This window comes from Pan troglodytes, chromosome 1 (assembly GCF_028858775.2).
Source record: "Pan troglodytes isolate AG18354 chromosome 1, NHGRI_mPanTro3-v2.0_pri, whole genome shotgun sequence".
In the NCBI taxonomy this organism is placed as follows: Eukaryota; Metazoa; Chordata; class Mammalia; order Primates; family Hominidae; genus Pan; species Pan troglodytes.
Window position 1 is genome coordinate 25,368,870 of NC_072398.2, and position 16,539 is coordinate 25,385,408.

The 16,539-nt window shown below is 51.4% G+C and overlaps 1 protein-coding gene across 1 annotated transcript in view; it reads right to left on the minus strand.

Moving 5' to 3' along the window:
• CAPN2 (calpain 2) overlaps positions 1-16,539 on the minus strand; it is a 63,564-nt gene that overhangs the window by 13,343 nt on the left and 33,682 nt on the right. Inside the window, exons 5-14 of the mRNA XM_003308765.5 lie at positions 15,344-15,512; positions 13,438-13,521; positions 11,581-11,666; positions 10,471-10,545; positions 9,575-9,735; positions 6,873-7,042; positions 5,136-5,147; positions 3,029-3,240; positions 895-931; positions 261-326 (exon numbers count right to left, since the gene is read on the minus strand). Coding sequence (XP_003308813.1) covers positions 261-326; positions 895-931; positions 3,029-3,240; positions 5,136-5,147; positions 6,873-7,042; positions 9,575-9,735; positions 10,471-10,545; positions 11,581-11,666; positions 13,438-13,521; positions 15,344-15,512 — 1,072 coding nt within the window. The remainder of the gene's footprint in view (positions 1-260; positions 327-894; positions 932-3,028; positions 3,241-5,135; positions 5,148-6,872; positions 7,043-9,574; positions 9,736-10,470; positions 10,546-11,580; positions 11,667-13,437; positions 13,522-15,343; positions 15,513-16,539) is intronic.

Consider the following 16,539-nt stretch of genomic DNA (forward strand, 5'->3'; position numbering starts at 1 on the left):
GTGAGCCCAGGAATCCTAAGGAAGGAGGAACACAGAGTCAGGGCTGACCATGCAAATGGAAGCCCCCGGCAGCACACGGAGGTCTTAGGGAGGACACACGCAAGAGGGCTGAGCTGGAACCCGAGTGCCATTTGCAATTTCTCTTTGCTTTTGTTCAGTTTGTTTCCTCTCCCCTTTAAACTAAAGTCCCCTTGGGGACACACACTGTCTCTTCCTTTGCATCAACCAGAGTGCATAACATCGTTTTTGGGAACATTTACCTCTCCTGCCAACTGGGCAAACAGTCTCCTGAATCCATCATCAATGTCATCCTCGCTGATGTCGAACTGGAAGGTGAGGCAGAGACATGAGAATGCATCAGAGCGAGGCATGACACCAAGTGTCTGCCTGCCCTTCCATGGCAGCCACCTCCCACTCCCCTTCTCTACCCCTCCCTGGGGCCCAAATTCTACGGTGATTTGGGTTAAGATCAGGTATAGTGTGAAGAATTAATATAAAGTTTTTTTTTTCTAATTAAAACACGAGGGAATGTAAATTATGTGGGAAGGAGTAATAGATTGTAATTTCTCACAGAGGTATCTTCTCTAGCATCCAATTAAAATGGCCTTTTAGGATCTATTCTAGTGGGGACTCAGAAGAATAAAGACTAGCTGGAATGTTGTGGATGGATTTTGACAGTGGCTAGCACAGCCCAATAGGCAAGGGACTGGCCCATGCCCCCAGCACAGAGGCCAGAGCTGATGCAGGTAGTCGACTCTTGGATTCCCAGTACCCGGCTTTATCCTTAGTTTCAGGCTTTGTTCGTGAAGTCCAAAAACTCTTGGAGTTTTTTTGCTCCTCTGCTCTCTGGATTGTCTAGGACAGAGTGGGTGAAATTCAAAGAGTTACAAATACCTCTTCAAGATTGGCCTCGATTTCATCATCGACAGCTCTGGAAATAGAAGGAAATTATGTGTTACTGGAAGGCAGGCGAGGGCAAAAAGGAAGGAAATCACTGCTAAAATGGAAGCAGTGCTAAATCCAGCAGGGGGTAGGTGGGGTGGGGCAGGGCTGCGGTGGGGGGAGGTCTTTGTATTCCAAGTTTCTGTGATAACACCTCCCCTAAAAAGCAAAAATTTTTCTGCATTCCAAGTTTCTGTGATAACATTTCTCTGCATTCCAAGTTTCTGTGATAACACATCCCCTAAACAGCAAAAATAAAGGCAGAAGTGATCTGAAGGAAGGGTCATGACCAAAGCAACGTGGGCAGCTGGAGATTTTTGTTTGCTAGTTTTTGATCTTTATCAAATAGGATAGCCTTCGCGTGTGGCGTGGTGTTCGTCCTAGCCTTAAGGAATAGCTTCTAAGTTCCACTTGAAATATCCTTTGCCAACGTAGACTTTCAGACTGAGAATCATGCAGTGCAAATCATCGCCTACTTGTTCTGCCTCAGGTTGGAGATGTGGGCAGTGCGGAGGCCTGTGTGTCATTTCAGCCGAAGCTCAGGTCAGGCAGTGGTTAGTTTATACTGTGCACCGCCCCTGTGTCCAGGGCCAGGTCCTTCTGCTCCATAGTGAGGGTAATCAAGCTCAGGAGGTTCTTCCTTGGGCCACTGCGATTTTAACTAAGTGACCAAGAGTCCTATCTGCAGGGCCAATGCCTGGCAGAAGGAAAAGGGGACCTCTTGGTGCTGATCATTGGAATCTGGAGCAGAAGGATTAATATTTTGGGACAAGGAAGTCAGAAACCTTTGAGAGGTGGGGTGTCCTCTTGGGGTAGGGAGCTCACCCTGGAGAGAGTTGAGGGGTTGAGGCTTCCCTGGGAGAGTGACTTGTGGCTGGCAGGGAGAGTAATGGGTTTGACAAAGGACAGTGTTATTCTAATGCCACCAGGTCATGCTCCTATTTTCTTGTCAGTGAGGACTAAACTGAACACACCAGTCTTCCTCTAAGCATCCTCAGAGCTGAGAGGAAAGGTCCCTTCCCCCATGGTAAGCTTTAGCAAATGAAGACAGCCTGTCAGTGGCAGGGGGGCTACAGCCGTGCTATGGTGGCATTCATTGGTATGCAGCTGCCTGGCATTGCTTTGTCTCCCTTCACCATGGGAAATTATTTCTGCATCATGCATTATCTTGGGGCAAGGGCAGTTCCCTGCCTCTACCTCCCATTGGCTCTTCCTCTACAGGAACCAGCAGGCCAGGTGGCTGACCCAAGCCCAGCACCTCAGACACACTCCACAAGATCTTCAGACCTGAGCACATGACCCAGGGTCCGAGGGGTCATCTCACACCCTGGTCCTCCAACACATCCTTGGCTCCTGTTCTTCCTAGCCTGACCCCCTACCGCCCATCAGTTCTGGAGTCTCCAATGGCCTTTCGATGAATTCCCTTTAGCTTAAATCACCCAGGGTAGATTCTGCCTTTGCCAATCAAGTGCCCAGCTGAACATACATGGTTGAGGCAGAAGTCAAAGTGGCAGAAGCCATTGTGAATTGAGGCCACCTGGACAGTGGCAGGAAATGGTGATGTCAGCCACAAAGGGTTCCCAAACGTGGGATCCCATGAGGAAGGGGAGAGGGAGCTGGTGACATGACGACTATAATAGGGAGAGGTTCTGGAGGTGGGAACCGTTGAGATGGTTCCCACCTTACACCCTTGGTGGCTCTGCTAGGCCAGGTGGCCTGGAAAATCAAGGATTACACCAGCACTGCTCAGCTTTCTTCAAATGACGAGACTGGATTCGTAGTTTAACATTAAAGTACCAAGTTGAGAATTCAGAGACACACTTATGAAATTAGACCCTGCAATTCACTGTACAGCCACCCCTTTCCAACCAAAAATATCCACAGTGGCTTTTTCCATTGTTTACCTTACTATAACACTAGAATTTCCTCAATCCATCAAATCCCCACACTAGTCCTTCGAGGTGGGCAGGTGTTACAGCAAAAGTAACTGACATTCAGAGGATGAAAGAGCTCTCTAGGGGCCGAGGAACAGACCAGTGGGTAGGGACAGGGAAGGGTGGGGAGAGGAAGGGACCAAACCACCTACTGGTAGTCAGCTTTCTTTTCAGAAAAGACCCGGATGCAGAAATCCCCATCCTTGTTGGGTTCGAAGGTGGAAGGCACGAGAATGTACTCTCCTGGCGGCAGCTTGAAGCGGTTGAGCACCTCCCGGAGGTTGATGAAGGTGTCTGAGCGCTCCCTGGCGCGATTCGTCAGGAAGAAGTTTTTGCTGAGGTGGATGTTGGTCTGCCCACTTAACTGAGGAATAAATAGAGAAACATGGGGGTAGATGAGGGGAAGCCTCCAGGCAAGTGTCATTTTCATTCACTGAGATAAAAGCAGTTGGGTAGTGTGGTGGCTCAGTCCTGCTGTCCTGGTGTATAAGGAGGCGAGGCCAGGCGTCAGAAACCAGCCTGGGCAACACAGGAAGCCCTCATCTATATAACGACGACAACAACAACAAAACAACAACATTAAAAAAAAAAAGAATAGCAGTACAGTGACAATGCCTGGGTCATTTTAGATAAAAAGCAAACTTTTGTTAGGTGTGGTGGCTCACGCCTGTAATACCAGCACTTTGGGAGGCTGTGAGAGGATTGCTTGAGGCCAGGAGTTTGAGACCAGCCTGGGCAATGTAGTGAGACCCCTGTCTCTGCAAAAAATAAAAATATTAGCCAGGGGTGGCGGCATGCGCCTGTAGTCTCAGCTACTCAGGAGGCTGAGGTAGGAGGCTCACGTGAGTCTGAGAGTTCAAGGACGGCAGTGAGCTATGATCACACCACTGTACTCTAGCCTGGGTGACAGAATGAGACCTTGTCTTAAAAAAAAAAAAAAAAAAAGGCAAACTTTCTACCAAAAAACACAAATGCCTGCTGAGGAACTCGGAAGCACATGCCCACAGGGGTTTCACATCCATTCAGCTCTGCCTGCAGAGATGCCCAGTCTTTCCACACAGTGTTCCCAGCCTTCCTCTAAGAGACTCTCAGGCAGGAACAGCGTCCACATGGCAGGAACCTGGCTCGGTTCTACGTGGTGTATGACGCACTATAAAAGCAAAGACAGGACTGGGGGCAGGAAAAAGACAACCCAGCTTCTAAACCAAGCATGATCCACCGGACCAAGGCTGGAGCAGCATCTAAAAGAGCCCGATGTGCTACCGGTTGCACTGCCTTGCTGTGAAAGAAATGTACTACAGGTGGGTCAAAGTGCCCCGTGTGTCTACTTTAATAATCGTGACCTTGGACCAGGCATCCCATCTGCTTCAGCCAGCGGTGACTGTGGGCCCAAATGCTCTCGCAAAGTTTAAGTCATTCCACGGTAGTGCAGTGAGGTGGATGGTTGACCAGTTTTAGTGAAAAATAAACTGAAATGCAGCCAGGCACAGCGGCTCACGCCTGTAATCCCAGCACTTTGGGAGGCTGAAGGGGGTGGATCACCTGAGGTCAGGAGTTCAAGACCAGCCTGGCCAACATGGTGAAACCCCGTCTCTACTAAAAATACAAAAATTGGCCTGGCATCCTCGTGCGTGCCTGTAGTCCCAGCTACTGGGGAGGCTGAAGCAGGAGAATCACTTGAACCCAGGAGGTAGAGGTTGCAGTGAGTCGAGATCATGCCACTGCACTTCATCCTGGGTGAAAGAGCGAGAAAAAAACAAACAAAAAAACCAAAAATCAAAAAACAAAACAAAACAAAACCCTGAAATGCAGAGAGGAGCTGTAACGTGTCCAAGGTCACACAGCCTGGGAATTGGGTCCTGGTCTCCTCTGTGCTCCCGCGTTGTCTTCTAGTACAGTCTGCAGGGTTCACCTTTTCCCTGACTCAGTCTTCTCCTAAGAGTGACACAGGACTTTGTGAAAAGCCTCCTGCAGTCTCAGGATCATGGATTTTCTGCCCAGAACCAAACCCTGTACGGGCTCTGCCAGGTCACAGGGAGGCAGCGGGTCCCACAAGGACTTTCCGGAAACCTTGTCCAGAGCTTAGACCAGTGGGCTCTAGAGCCTGGGCAACTTCAGCAGGGCCCCAGGGGTGGCCAGGACTCATCCTTCATGACCACCAGCCCCTGCCCGGGCTTCACGACGCTCCCTGAGCTCCAGCAGTCTAAGCCTCTCGCTTTTTTGGTGACCTGAGCACCCCGGGACATGGGCCAGACGTACCTCCTCTGGAACCTGCAAAATAAAGGAGGTGCAATTCAGATGCCGGAAAAGCAGTGTAAGAAAATGCATCACTGTGCTCTTCTCTTCCGCTGCCCCCGTTTTCTCTGTAGCATTAGCAATATCAACTAATTCAACCGAGTAACTGTTTTCCAAGGAACTCAAAGCCTCTCCAACACTGAAGAAAATCCTCTTATCATGTTGATAAGCCCTCACCTCCCTTCCTAACTTACAGAGTATAAATCTCAGGCACGGAGATGTGAAGAGACTTGTCTAAGGTGGCAAAGCCCATATCGGCCTTCCACGCAGGGAAAGAGGGCCAGGTGGGCCCTGTTGGAGGAGGCAGCGGGCGAGGTGAAATACACCTGGGGCTAGGAGCCAGCAGTGCCGGCCTCTGTCAGCCAGGTCCAGTGGTCCGGTCTGCATTTCCTTGAGCAAGTCCCCTCTCCTCTCTGGCCTCAGTTTTCTTGTCTCAAAAATAGGACCCAGTGATCCCCAAGGTCCGTCCCAACTCTGAAAGCCCGTGGCTGCATTTCCAAGCCCATAAGCCGGTGGGAGGGAAGCTGTGTATCACAATTCCATTTGCATTGTCCTTGGAGCGATTCTGTCCCAGATCTGAAGTCCTCAGCTCCTGTTTCAGAGACGGAGGGGTTTGGGCCTATGTGCATTTTTACAACTGATGGTGTTTGCCCAGCTGCCTTTCTCAGGTGGGTGAGCAGGTAGAAGTCAGTGTTCCACGGGTGGCAACGTTGCCAGTGGTGAGCACAGAGCCTCCTCTCCTGACACCTCGTCTGGATTCTCCCAGGGGTGTGCTGGGAAACTGGCTCTTGGGAGAGGGTGGAAGCTCTGATTTGTAGTATTTGCCACTTTCCATGGTGTAAACAGGTCCCTGCCAGGGCCATTTTTCAGGCTGCTGAGGGACCTCAGCAGACATGGGTCAGGGAAAAGAGAAGAGCTTTGGGAGCCGGGAGGAGCCAGCTCCAGCCCATCAAACCGAAATGCATCCCCAGTCAGTGCCCTAAAGCCTTCCTTTCATCCCTCTCCTCGCATGGCTACCTGCAGCCCACGGAAGCTCTTTCTTGTTTTGCAGAAGGGAGTGGGGAGAGCCCAGGGGCCCAGCGTGTTGGGTGAGTTCTCAGTGCCCCAGCCCCAGCCTGAGGGCGGAGAGGAGGCTGCAATGCGGCTGCCCTCTGGCTGTGGCTCAGAGTGAAAGGAAAACACGCAGACAGCAGGAGTCTGTGTAGGGATCTGGGCTCCAGCCAGCAGAGCCCTGGGGGGGAGCATCATGACCAATGTTCCCCTGTCCCCAAGCTCTCCACCATCCAGGCCAATGACTTTGCTGAGCTCTGAGCAGCTGCACCCATGGACTCAGTCCTGCCCTCACAGTATTGCCTGATGTGGCCCAGTATATTCTGTTCTTTGAAGATGGGTAGGCTGACCAGAATGCCAGGCCTGGAGGATGTGAGAAGGGATGTGGAGGCCATTTGAGAGTGGAACTCCCTGCAGGCTGGCTGTGGGGGGCCCGTGAAGGGCTTAGAAGGCCCCACAACCCAGACCCACTGCAGGGGCCTCCCTATGGGGGCTACTCCTGAGCCTGGCCAGGCTGGTAGTTTTGTTTTTCCTTGGCCAAGCTCCCGGTCTGGGATCCCATCCCCAGTTCTGCCACTGGGGTCAGCTTTCCATGCAGGGGCTGAGATGAACACATGGGGAAGGGAGGGCAGGAGCCCCTGCGCTCTGCACCTCATAGATGCCGAAGCCGATGGTGTGCATGTCCTCGCCCATCTTCCTCTGCCGCCGTCGGTGCTTCTGAATGAGCCCCACCAGGAAGGTGCAGCCGCTCTCCCCATCCTCCTCGTCCTCATCCTCCTCCTCCAGCTTGATCAGGTACTGAGGGTTCATCCAGAATGTGTCTGCAGCCAGAAAGGGGCAGAGGAGCCCAGCCCTGAGCAGGAATGCATGGGGGTGGGGGGTGGCCCTGGTCTCAGGCTTGGAGGCTTCTGAGAGGGATGGAGATAAAGGGAGATGGTGGGAGGTGGTGGGAGATGGTAAGAGGTGGTGGGGGATGGTGGGAGATGGCAGAGTATGGCAGAAGATGGTGGGAGACAGCGGGAGATGGCAGAAAATGGCAGAAGATGGTGGGAGATGGTGGGAGTTGGCAAGAGGCGGTGGGAGGCTGTGGGAGACAGTGGGAGATGGTGGGAGATGGCAGAGGATGGCAGAAGATGATCAGAGACGGCAGGAGATGTTGGGAGAGGCTAGGAGGTGGGAGACACCAGGGTTGGGGTATGGACTGCAGGCTTTGTTAGGCTGGAGACGGGTGACGGTAGCTGTGGAGAGAGGATGACCTGCACTTGTCTGAATCTAACAGGAACCTACATTAGAAACTTCCCCTAGAAGTTCTCTCTCTGGCTCCAGGCTGGCTTGTCTTGGGGACTGGTCTGTCACTCTGGAACGCAGGGTGGTTAGAGCTGTGGCTTCCCCTCATGGTACCTTCTCTTCACTGGGCTCTGATGGGGGGCCTGGGGTGGGGCTCGGCTGGCCTGGGGGACTCCGGGATCTGCTCCCTGCACTTGCCAGTCTCTGCCCCCTCGGTGAGCCCGGAGGCCAAGAACATCCTGTGTATAATTCCAGACTCTTTCTTGTTCTGCGTCCCTTGTCCTCTCAGGCCTATTCCCTTGCCCTGCTCCTGATGTCTCTGCCCTCTTTACTTCCAAAACCTATTTATTTAAAAAATCTAAGATTCATTCATGTTTAGGGGGAATTATGCTAATTGCCTTTCCATACCTAATGGGATAAAACCCTAACTGTGAAATTACAGGCACCATCTTGTGTAGGGGTTGGCAGCTATGGCCCCGCAGGCCGCTGCCTGTTTTTGTAAATAACGTTTTATTGGAACGTAGCCACGGCCATTCGCCTAAGTATGGCTGCCTTTGGGTTATAGCAATAGAGTTGTTGTTATAGAGACTGAGTGGCCCACAAAGCCAAAATTATTTACTATCTGACCCTTTAGAGGGAGTTTTCTGACTCCTGATCTAGTGGGTAGGAGGGGTCCCTTGTGGGGGGCAGAGGGCCTTCCCAGCGCCTCTGGGACTGCCACTTGGTGGCTGCATACTTGAGGGGAAGGAGTCCGAGCCCCAGAGCTGTAGGCCAGCTAGGTGCAGTCTGACTACTTGCTCTGTGGCCCCGGTATGCTACTTTGAGGCTCAGCTTCCTCATCTGTCACAGAGAATCACTATGTGACCATGGTCTGCTGCCACTGTACTTACACAGTGACTCCTCAGTCAGGGGGCCTGGGTTCAAATCCCAGCACGCTCTGTGGCCTTCAGCAAGTCACTAGCCTCTCCAAGCCTCAGTTTCCTCATCTTAGAGATGGAGGTGATAAGAAAGTGCCTGCCTCAGAAGTTTGTTGGGAAGGTTAGATAGAATGTTATGCAGGCTGAACATCCCTTATCTGAAATTCCTGGGGCCAGAAGTGTTTCCTATTTTGGATTTTTTTGGATTTTGGAATATTTGTATATATATAACATATCTTATGGATGGAATCCAAGTCTAAAGACAAAACTCATTTCTGTTTCATATATAATTTATACACATAGGCTGAAGGTAATTCTATAGCATATTTAAAATAATTTTGTGCATGAAACAAAGTTTTGACTGTGTTTTGACTGCGACCTGTCACCTGAGGTCAAGTGTCGAATTTTCCACCTGTGGCATCATGTTGGGGCTCAAAAAGTTTTGGATTTTGGAGCATTTCAGATTTCACATTTTCAGATTATGGATCCTCACCCTGTGTACAAAACACTTAGGATAGTTCCAAGCACTGAAGGTGTGCCCCATAATTGGCAGATGTCATCATGTTCAGACAACTGCTGATGGACTAAGCCATGAAGGCAGAAGAATCAAGGGGCTCAACAAAGGCTGGACCAGAGGAGAAATCTTCACCCCATCTGGGCAGCGCCCAGTCAACATTTGCTGATTGAAGTGAGTATGGGGCAACAAACAGGGCCTGATATGTGGAGGGCTCCCTGGGTGCCGGGACAAGGTTCCCTTGTAGGCTCGGCTGCCTGGGTGTGGGGTGCATACAGCAGCTCATGGCCGTGAAGTGCGATTGAGCACTGCTTCTGTGAGCATGGCGGAAGGTCTGGCTGAAGGTCATGATGGGCGCTAGGGAATCTAGGGCCTGGAGAGGACATCACAGAAATAGTGGCTCTTGGGTTTGTCCTGGGTAGGGCAGGAGGTAAGGGATTGAGAAAGAGAGCTCAGGGAGAAAAGGCTCATTGAGAAAAGGCTCAGGGAAAAGAAAAGGCTCAGGGAGAAGGAAGACAGAGAGGGTTCCAGTGAGCAGGAGCTGCCTCCTGGGGCTGCTAGGCTGGGGTGTGGTACACAGGGTGGGGTAAGGGGAGCTTTGGCCTTTGGTGGCCCCGCATTGCAACAGCCCTTACTCGGGTAGTTCCTGCAGCCTCCCGCGGTGGAGCCCCGCCTCCAGTTCCCATCCATTTTGGTGAGTTTCCACTTCTTGTAGGTATCGCTGGTGAGAGTGTCTGGGGTCAGGTTACAGATCTCCAGGCGGGAATAGTGCCTCAGGAAGTCACTGAAAGACATCCTGGCAAAAGCAGAGACAACCATCACAGGTGATAAGAAGACACACTGGTAAGCCTTGACTTTCCACCAACACCAGACCAGGAGCCACCCAAAGCCAGGCAGAGCAGCTCATTAGAGCTGAGTGGGTGGGCACCAGGTTCAGAATCAGAAGGCCCAGATTCCAGTCCTGGCGCTGCAACTTTCTAGCTGGGTGACTTTGAGCAGGTTACTTAAACTTCTCTGAAGCTCAGAACTCTCACCTGCAAAAATGGGAGCTGTGCCCATCAAATGTGACAATATATGGGCCCCATTGGGCCCCATTTGATAAAGAGCATGTTGTCTCCAGGTGCAGGTGGTTATAGAGTGGCGCAGACACACAGACATGTGGGTCCATTGCTGCTCACTAAGGGACCAGTTTCTTAAGGGGCTGGGATGAGTCTCCGGAACCTGAGGGAGAAAGGCCCCATCTTTCCCTTGTTTCCTGGGATCTGAACGTTACCAAAGGAATTCCTCTTAGCCTTTTTCTGAAGCTGCTCAGCTTATAAACCCCATTGTCAAGATGGACCGTTGAAGGGGCTTAAGAATTTCTTTATTCAGGCTCTTATAGTGAACTTAAAATAACAAAACCAGGATCCCACACCCTTGTGTCCTTGACATGGTAAACTCACTTTGGCCGACACTCTTTCTAATTAGCAGTTTTCTAGTAAAGAACATTGGGGGCAGACAGAGCTTTCCCTGAAGCCTCCACTAATCTTACCAGAATTCTCCATCTTCATGCCGTCTGGTCAGCCTTTCCCTCTCCTCTGGGTCTATAGTATTCCAGCTTGGGCAGCTGGAAAACAAAGTAAAGAGAGAGGCGTTAGTGTACGATGATTTCTCCCCAAAGGTCCCCAGAGTTGAGGAAGAGGGACATCTGCTCTCACCTCTGAGGGCTCAGGCTCCAGAAAGGGGGAAAGTAGCCCACATCTGGCTAACAGCTGCATTTAAATACTCTTACAGCACTTTAAAGAGTATAGAACACTATACAGATGCAAACCAGGGAGCAAAGTGAGCGGGTGAGTTGTGCTGGAAGACAGTGGCAAGGAAGAGTCCAGAAAATGAACACAGTTCATTAGAGGGAGATGGAGTAGCTCAGAGCAGTTGCCCAATTGAGATGGGCCTGGCAGCTCTTTTAGAGACAACTGAAGATCTGAGGAGGAGCCTCCGGCCTTGGCCTCTGCAGCTGGCCTGGGAAGCCTCAGCAGGTGTCTCTCTGTCCACGGAGCAGAAGGACCTGGCCCTGTACACAGGGGCAGTGCACAGGGTAAACTAACCACTGCCTGAGCTTTGGCTGGAATTACACACAGGCCTCTGTACTGCCCACCTCTCCAACCTGACGCAGAGCAAGTAGGCTGAGGTTGCCACAGCAGATGTACAAACAAGTGTTTAACCCAAATAGTTGAGGGTTCAACATGCCTACCAGTAAGCCCTGGAAATCAACAGAGGGATGTGTCTCTGGCCTTTGGTACAAAGTTCACATCCCTGTAATAGAAGTGTCTGGGGGAAGGTGGGGTGTATTTTTTTCCCTGAAAGCCCCATAGAAGGGTGGATTTGAGCTGGGGAAGGGGTGAACCCGGAGGCAGTGGCAGGAATGAACTTCACACGAGCAGCTTGGGGCCTGGAAGAAGGCACTCAGGCTGCTGGAGGAGTGTCCTGGTTAAAAGACCCTTTGAGGGGCCCCTGTCCACGGGTCCCTGTCCACGTGGCCTGGGCTCTCCTGGCTGTATTTCTCAGCATAATGCACATGTCTTCTTCTCTCACCCTCTTCCCAGAGCCTCCCAGCACAATGCACCCCCGCCTGGGGCCCCGAGGCCTGCGCCCTCCTCACTTGTCATTCCACCGCCCTGTCCACTCCACTTCTCCCCAGGGATTTCGGATGCGGATCAGTTTCTGTAGGCTTCCATTACTTTCAACCTGCAGGATTAGATAAAAGGGAGGAGGAAGAGGTTGAGTTCAAGTCAGGGCTATGAAGGCTTGGGCCTCCAACCCCCTTCCACATGAGCCAGGAGGTATGGGGCTGAGGACGGTGGGGAGGATTTGGGGGTTGAGTCCATGTATGAGGGAGGATCACAAAAGCTAGAGGGGGCTTGGCACCCCGACCTCTCACTGCTGCCTAGCTTTGGAAAATGAGATTTAAAGCTCCCAGGATCCGGCTCTCGAGGATGGGGCTGTTGGTGCTTCATCTCTGAACTTCAGCTTAACTGACAGGATGCGCTTTTGGTAAAGGAGCTCAGGGAAGCTTTACCATTTGTTGAAAGATCATTGGTGATAACAGGCACATGCAGTGAGTGAATCTGGATTGAGTCCTGGATGGGGTAGGGGTGGGTCGCCAGAAAGGACATTTTGGGCAACTGGGAAAATGTTAATATAGACTTTATAATAGATGACACTACTGAATTAATGTTTATTTTCTTAGGTGTGGCAACAGTAGAGGAATTATGTAACAGAACGTCCTTATTCATAGGGAATAAATGCTGAAGTATTGAGGAGGGAAGTGTCATAACGTCTGCAACTTACTTTCATATGGCTCAAAAAAAGTGCACACATAGATAAAGCAGACATGGCAAATGTTAGCAATCGGTGAATCTAGGGGAGTGGCAATTGGATAGTTATTATGTTAGTCTTTCAACTTTTCTGTATACGTGAAAATTTTCAAATAAAAAGACGTGTGTGTGTGAGGGGGTAGTTAAAAAAATCAAGGTTAAAAAAAGAACACTGGACATGCAGAAGATCTGCAGTCTAGACTGGGTTCTGTAATTAACAGTGAACTTGAGCTGCTTGATAATTTTTTTTTTTTTGAGACATGGTCTTACTTTGTCGCTGAGGCTGGGGTGCAATGGCATGATCATGGCTCACTACAGCCTCGACCTCCTGGGCTCAAGTGATCCTCCCACCTCAGCCTCCCGAGTAGCTGGGACGACAGTTGCATGCCACCATGCCCAGCTAACTTTTTTTGGTAGAGACAGGTTCTTGCTACGTTGCCCAGGCTGGTCTTGAACTCCTAGGCTCAAGCGATCCTCCCACCTCAGTCTTCCAAAGTGTTGGGATTTCAGGTGTGAGCCACCATGTCAGCCCATAATATTTTCAATAACAACAGTGATCACAACAGCGAGGACAGCTACCTCCTTATATATGATGTGTGAGGCACCTCTGAGCACTTTACATATATTAACTTGATTGAATCGCCACGACCTTCCAATGGATATTATCATTATTTCCATTTTTTAAATGAGGAAACTAAGGGACAGAGAGTTCCAGTAATTGGCCCAGGCCACACAGCTGGTAAGAGGCAGTCAGATTTGAACATGGGCACGAATACTTTTACGAGATCAAATGAGAAAGCACCTTATAGAGTATAAAACACTATGAAGATGCATTGTTTTATTATTTTTAGCTTATCAAAATAGTAAGGTTGTAACTGTAAAACAGGGTAACATCTAAAACAAGTAAAACCAGGGCCCCTGGCGCCGGCCACTGCGGCCACCAGGTGGCAGCGCGGCGCACCCGGCGCCCGAGCTGCGAAAGGGACGCCCTTCTCCTCCCGCGCGGAACTTCAGGAGTGCGGGGCCCGAGTGTAAACTGGACCACCGTGGGGCCGCGCGGGCCCCTGGGCATCACCACAAACTGTGCCTGTGGCCATCGTGTTAGGACAGCAGGACCCCTGCACATCCGCGCCGGCCGTTACCTCCTCGGCTCCGGTGACCGAGTACGCGTGCCCCTTCACCAGCTTCTGAAACGTGATGGCCTCCGAGTCCGCGGCGCTGGTGATCTGCAAACACAGCAACCGTCAGACTGGCCGCACCCGCTCTCCCTTCCTCCCGGACTCCCTCGCTCCCTGTGTCCTACTGCCGGGCGGGACCGCGGGACGCACTAGCGCAGCGGCCGAGGCCTGGGGTCGGAGGCTCAGGGCTGCGCTTTCTTGCACTTGGAGAACCTTTCCTACCCTGTTCAAATGCTTGAACGCCAAGAATACCAGAGAAAAGGCGGAATGCAACCCTCTCGCGGAACGAGCACACGCATTCCCGTGTGAATAGCGCATCCACGGATTTCTGCAGGCTGGGAAGGGCGGGAAAGGGCGCACGGCCGAGAGAGGGCCGGAGGGGGTCCTCGATGGCGCAGGGCTGATACCCAGACAGCCTTGAGTGGCCCAGGGACACTGAGCACACCCTCGCCCCACCACCAGCCCATGCTCCGTGGTCTGGCCCAGCCCAACTGTAGGGTTTATACTAGGACGGTTGTTTATTCCGGTCTGAGTCAGAATTTGCTTCTGTTTTAAGAACGCCTCACAGCCTCTCCTTTCCCCTATCTATTCTGATGAAGGTTGAGCCTGGGAAGAAGGGCTGGAGCAGAAAGGGTCTTCTGCCTCAACGTGTTCTGCTGATAAACTTTGAGAATTCCTGCCTAGGGAGTCTGACCTAGATTTTGGCTCCAAAAGCCAGGGCTTCTTATCTCTGTCCCCCGCAGAGACCAGAACCTGGATGGGACAGGGCTCAGAGGTTGGGCACAGCCTTTGCTCCAAGGCTCCTGGGCACAGTGCCCACCTCCCATCCCCTGGTGAGCGTTGCCAGCAAGGCTATTATGAGGAAATCGTTCCTCCTCTTCCTTCCGAAGTCTCCCACAGGCCTATTAGCTCTGCAAGAGTGCAGGGGAAGGCTGCACAGCACTGCAGATGGAGGGGAAGGTGGCAGGGGCAGCAGGTGGCAGGGGCTCCCAGGGAACCTGTGGTCAGAGGGGTGGGGGTGATTCAGAGCAGGCTAAGAGTGGGAAGTGGACTGAAGACAGCAGGGCTGGAGGCACCATCACCCCATCCATTACACCCCAGCCAGCTTGACTTTTGCCTAGCAACCCTTGGCTTCCAGGTGATGAGCAATAATGGTAGACACTGGGGTGCTCAGAAACCAATACCTCTAAGAGATGGCTCTTTGAAATGCTAAACTGAAGAAGCCTCAAGATCTCTCTGACCTCCCCTTTCCTTCTGTCTCTCGATCCACTCTCCCCCAAAGCACAGCAGGAAGCTATTCTCTGAAGTTCCCTCACCTGCCTAAAGTCTGGACCTGCCAAAGACAAAAACAATGACGTCTGGTCCTTTCCATGAGTTATTATGAACTGAACTCATATTGCAGGAAGAAAGACAAGTCTGTCAACATGGCTAGACAGACTTGTCACAAACCACTGTCTGCTCTGCAGGCCCAGCAGACTTTATCCCAGACCATTTATGTTCTTTAAGCCCAATGAATTCCCCTAAAAATCATTTACGACATCCCTAAAATCATCCGCACCTCCCCATCTCCCTTCCCCTAAGAGGAAGGGAATATAACCCTCTGTATCCCAATGCGTGGTAGGGAAATCTCTTGTGATTCTCCCCTGTGCACATTCATACATTTGTATGCCATTTCTTGTATTAGTCTTCCTTTTGCCAGTTGATTTTCAGTGGACCTTCAGAGGGTGGAGGGAGGTTTTCCTTTGGCCCCTACGTGGACGAGGGCTGCATTACGTTGTACACAGGAGCAGTGGGTTCCCTTGGGCACTGTGGGAGCCTCCCTTCAGCAAGAGCAGATGGGGTGAGGCTAGGGAAGGCAGCCTGGACTTACGTCGATGGAGCAGCCAAGGAGAGAGCCTTTTTGCAGAGCTTTCTGGATGATCTTGAACAGGTTGGGAGGGGGCTTCTTCAACTCATACCACTCAGCAATGCCTCCGGTGAAGTCTTCGAAGCCCTCAGTGGTGGCACCCCCTGATAGCGCTTCATAGCATCCGTTGATCCTACAAGAGGGGATTAGATGCTGCCGCTACCCTTGACACTACTGATGCTATAATCTCTCAAACAGCCACCCCCTAGTACCGTCTAGATTTGATGCTCCAGGGACCCCCTGCTCACATTCTCCTTGGCCTTGTTCCCAGCTCGGGGTGCTCAGGAAGGCAAGGTATTATGTCCACAGTTACCATTTCCCTGGTATTTTGTGTTTTAAAGAAAATCTCAGGCCGGGTACGGTAGCTCACGCCTGTAATCCCAGCACTCTGGGAGGCCGAGGCGGGCGGATCACTTGAGGTCAGGAGTTCAAGACCAGCCTGGCCAACATGGCAAAACACCATCTCTACTAAAAATACAAAAAAATTAGCCGGGCATGGTGGTGCATGCCTGTAGTCCCAGCTACTTGGGAGGCTGAGGCAAAAGAATTGCTGAAACTCAGAACGTGGAAATTGCAGTGAGCTGAGATCATGCCGCTCACTCCAGCCTGGGTGACAGAATGAGGCTCCGTATTAAAAAAAAAAAAAAAAAAAAAAAAAAAAAAAAAAAAAAAAAAGATTCTCATAGAACCTTACAGTCGGAAGGACCTTAGTGATTTTCTGGATGAACCTCCTGTATTGATTCCTTCTACATCCTGACAAGAAAGGGGAGGTCTACTAATGGGTCGTTTGGCATTGATAGCTTAAAAAAGGACAACCATTCAATAATGGAAGCAGTTTCTCTGAGAAACAGGCACGGTGTTGGCAAGGGCTTAGTGCTCCTGACTGCTGATGCTGGAGTCCGGTGGCTTCCCTGACTCCAGTATTGAGCAGTGGGACTTAGAAGCATCCGTCAGGCTCCAGGTTCTCACAGCTGACTCCTCCTTCCTGGATTGGGACTGTAAGAAACAGAAATCCACTTGCTGCTCTAAAGTGGGGTCACTTTAATGGAAGGAGCCGGGCGGCACAGCCAACATGGGGCCATTGTGGAGAGGGGCTGGCGTGGGGCTTCTTACTGAGAGTGGGCAGCCCTAAGCACTGGACAAACTCAACTGTGGGCAAC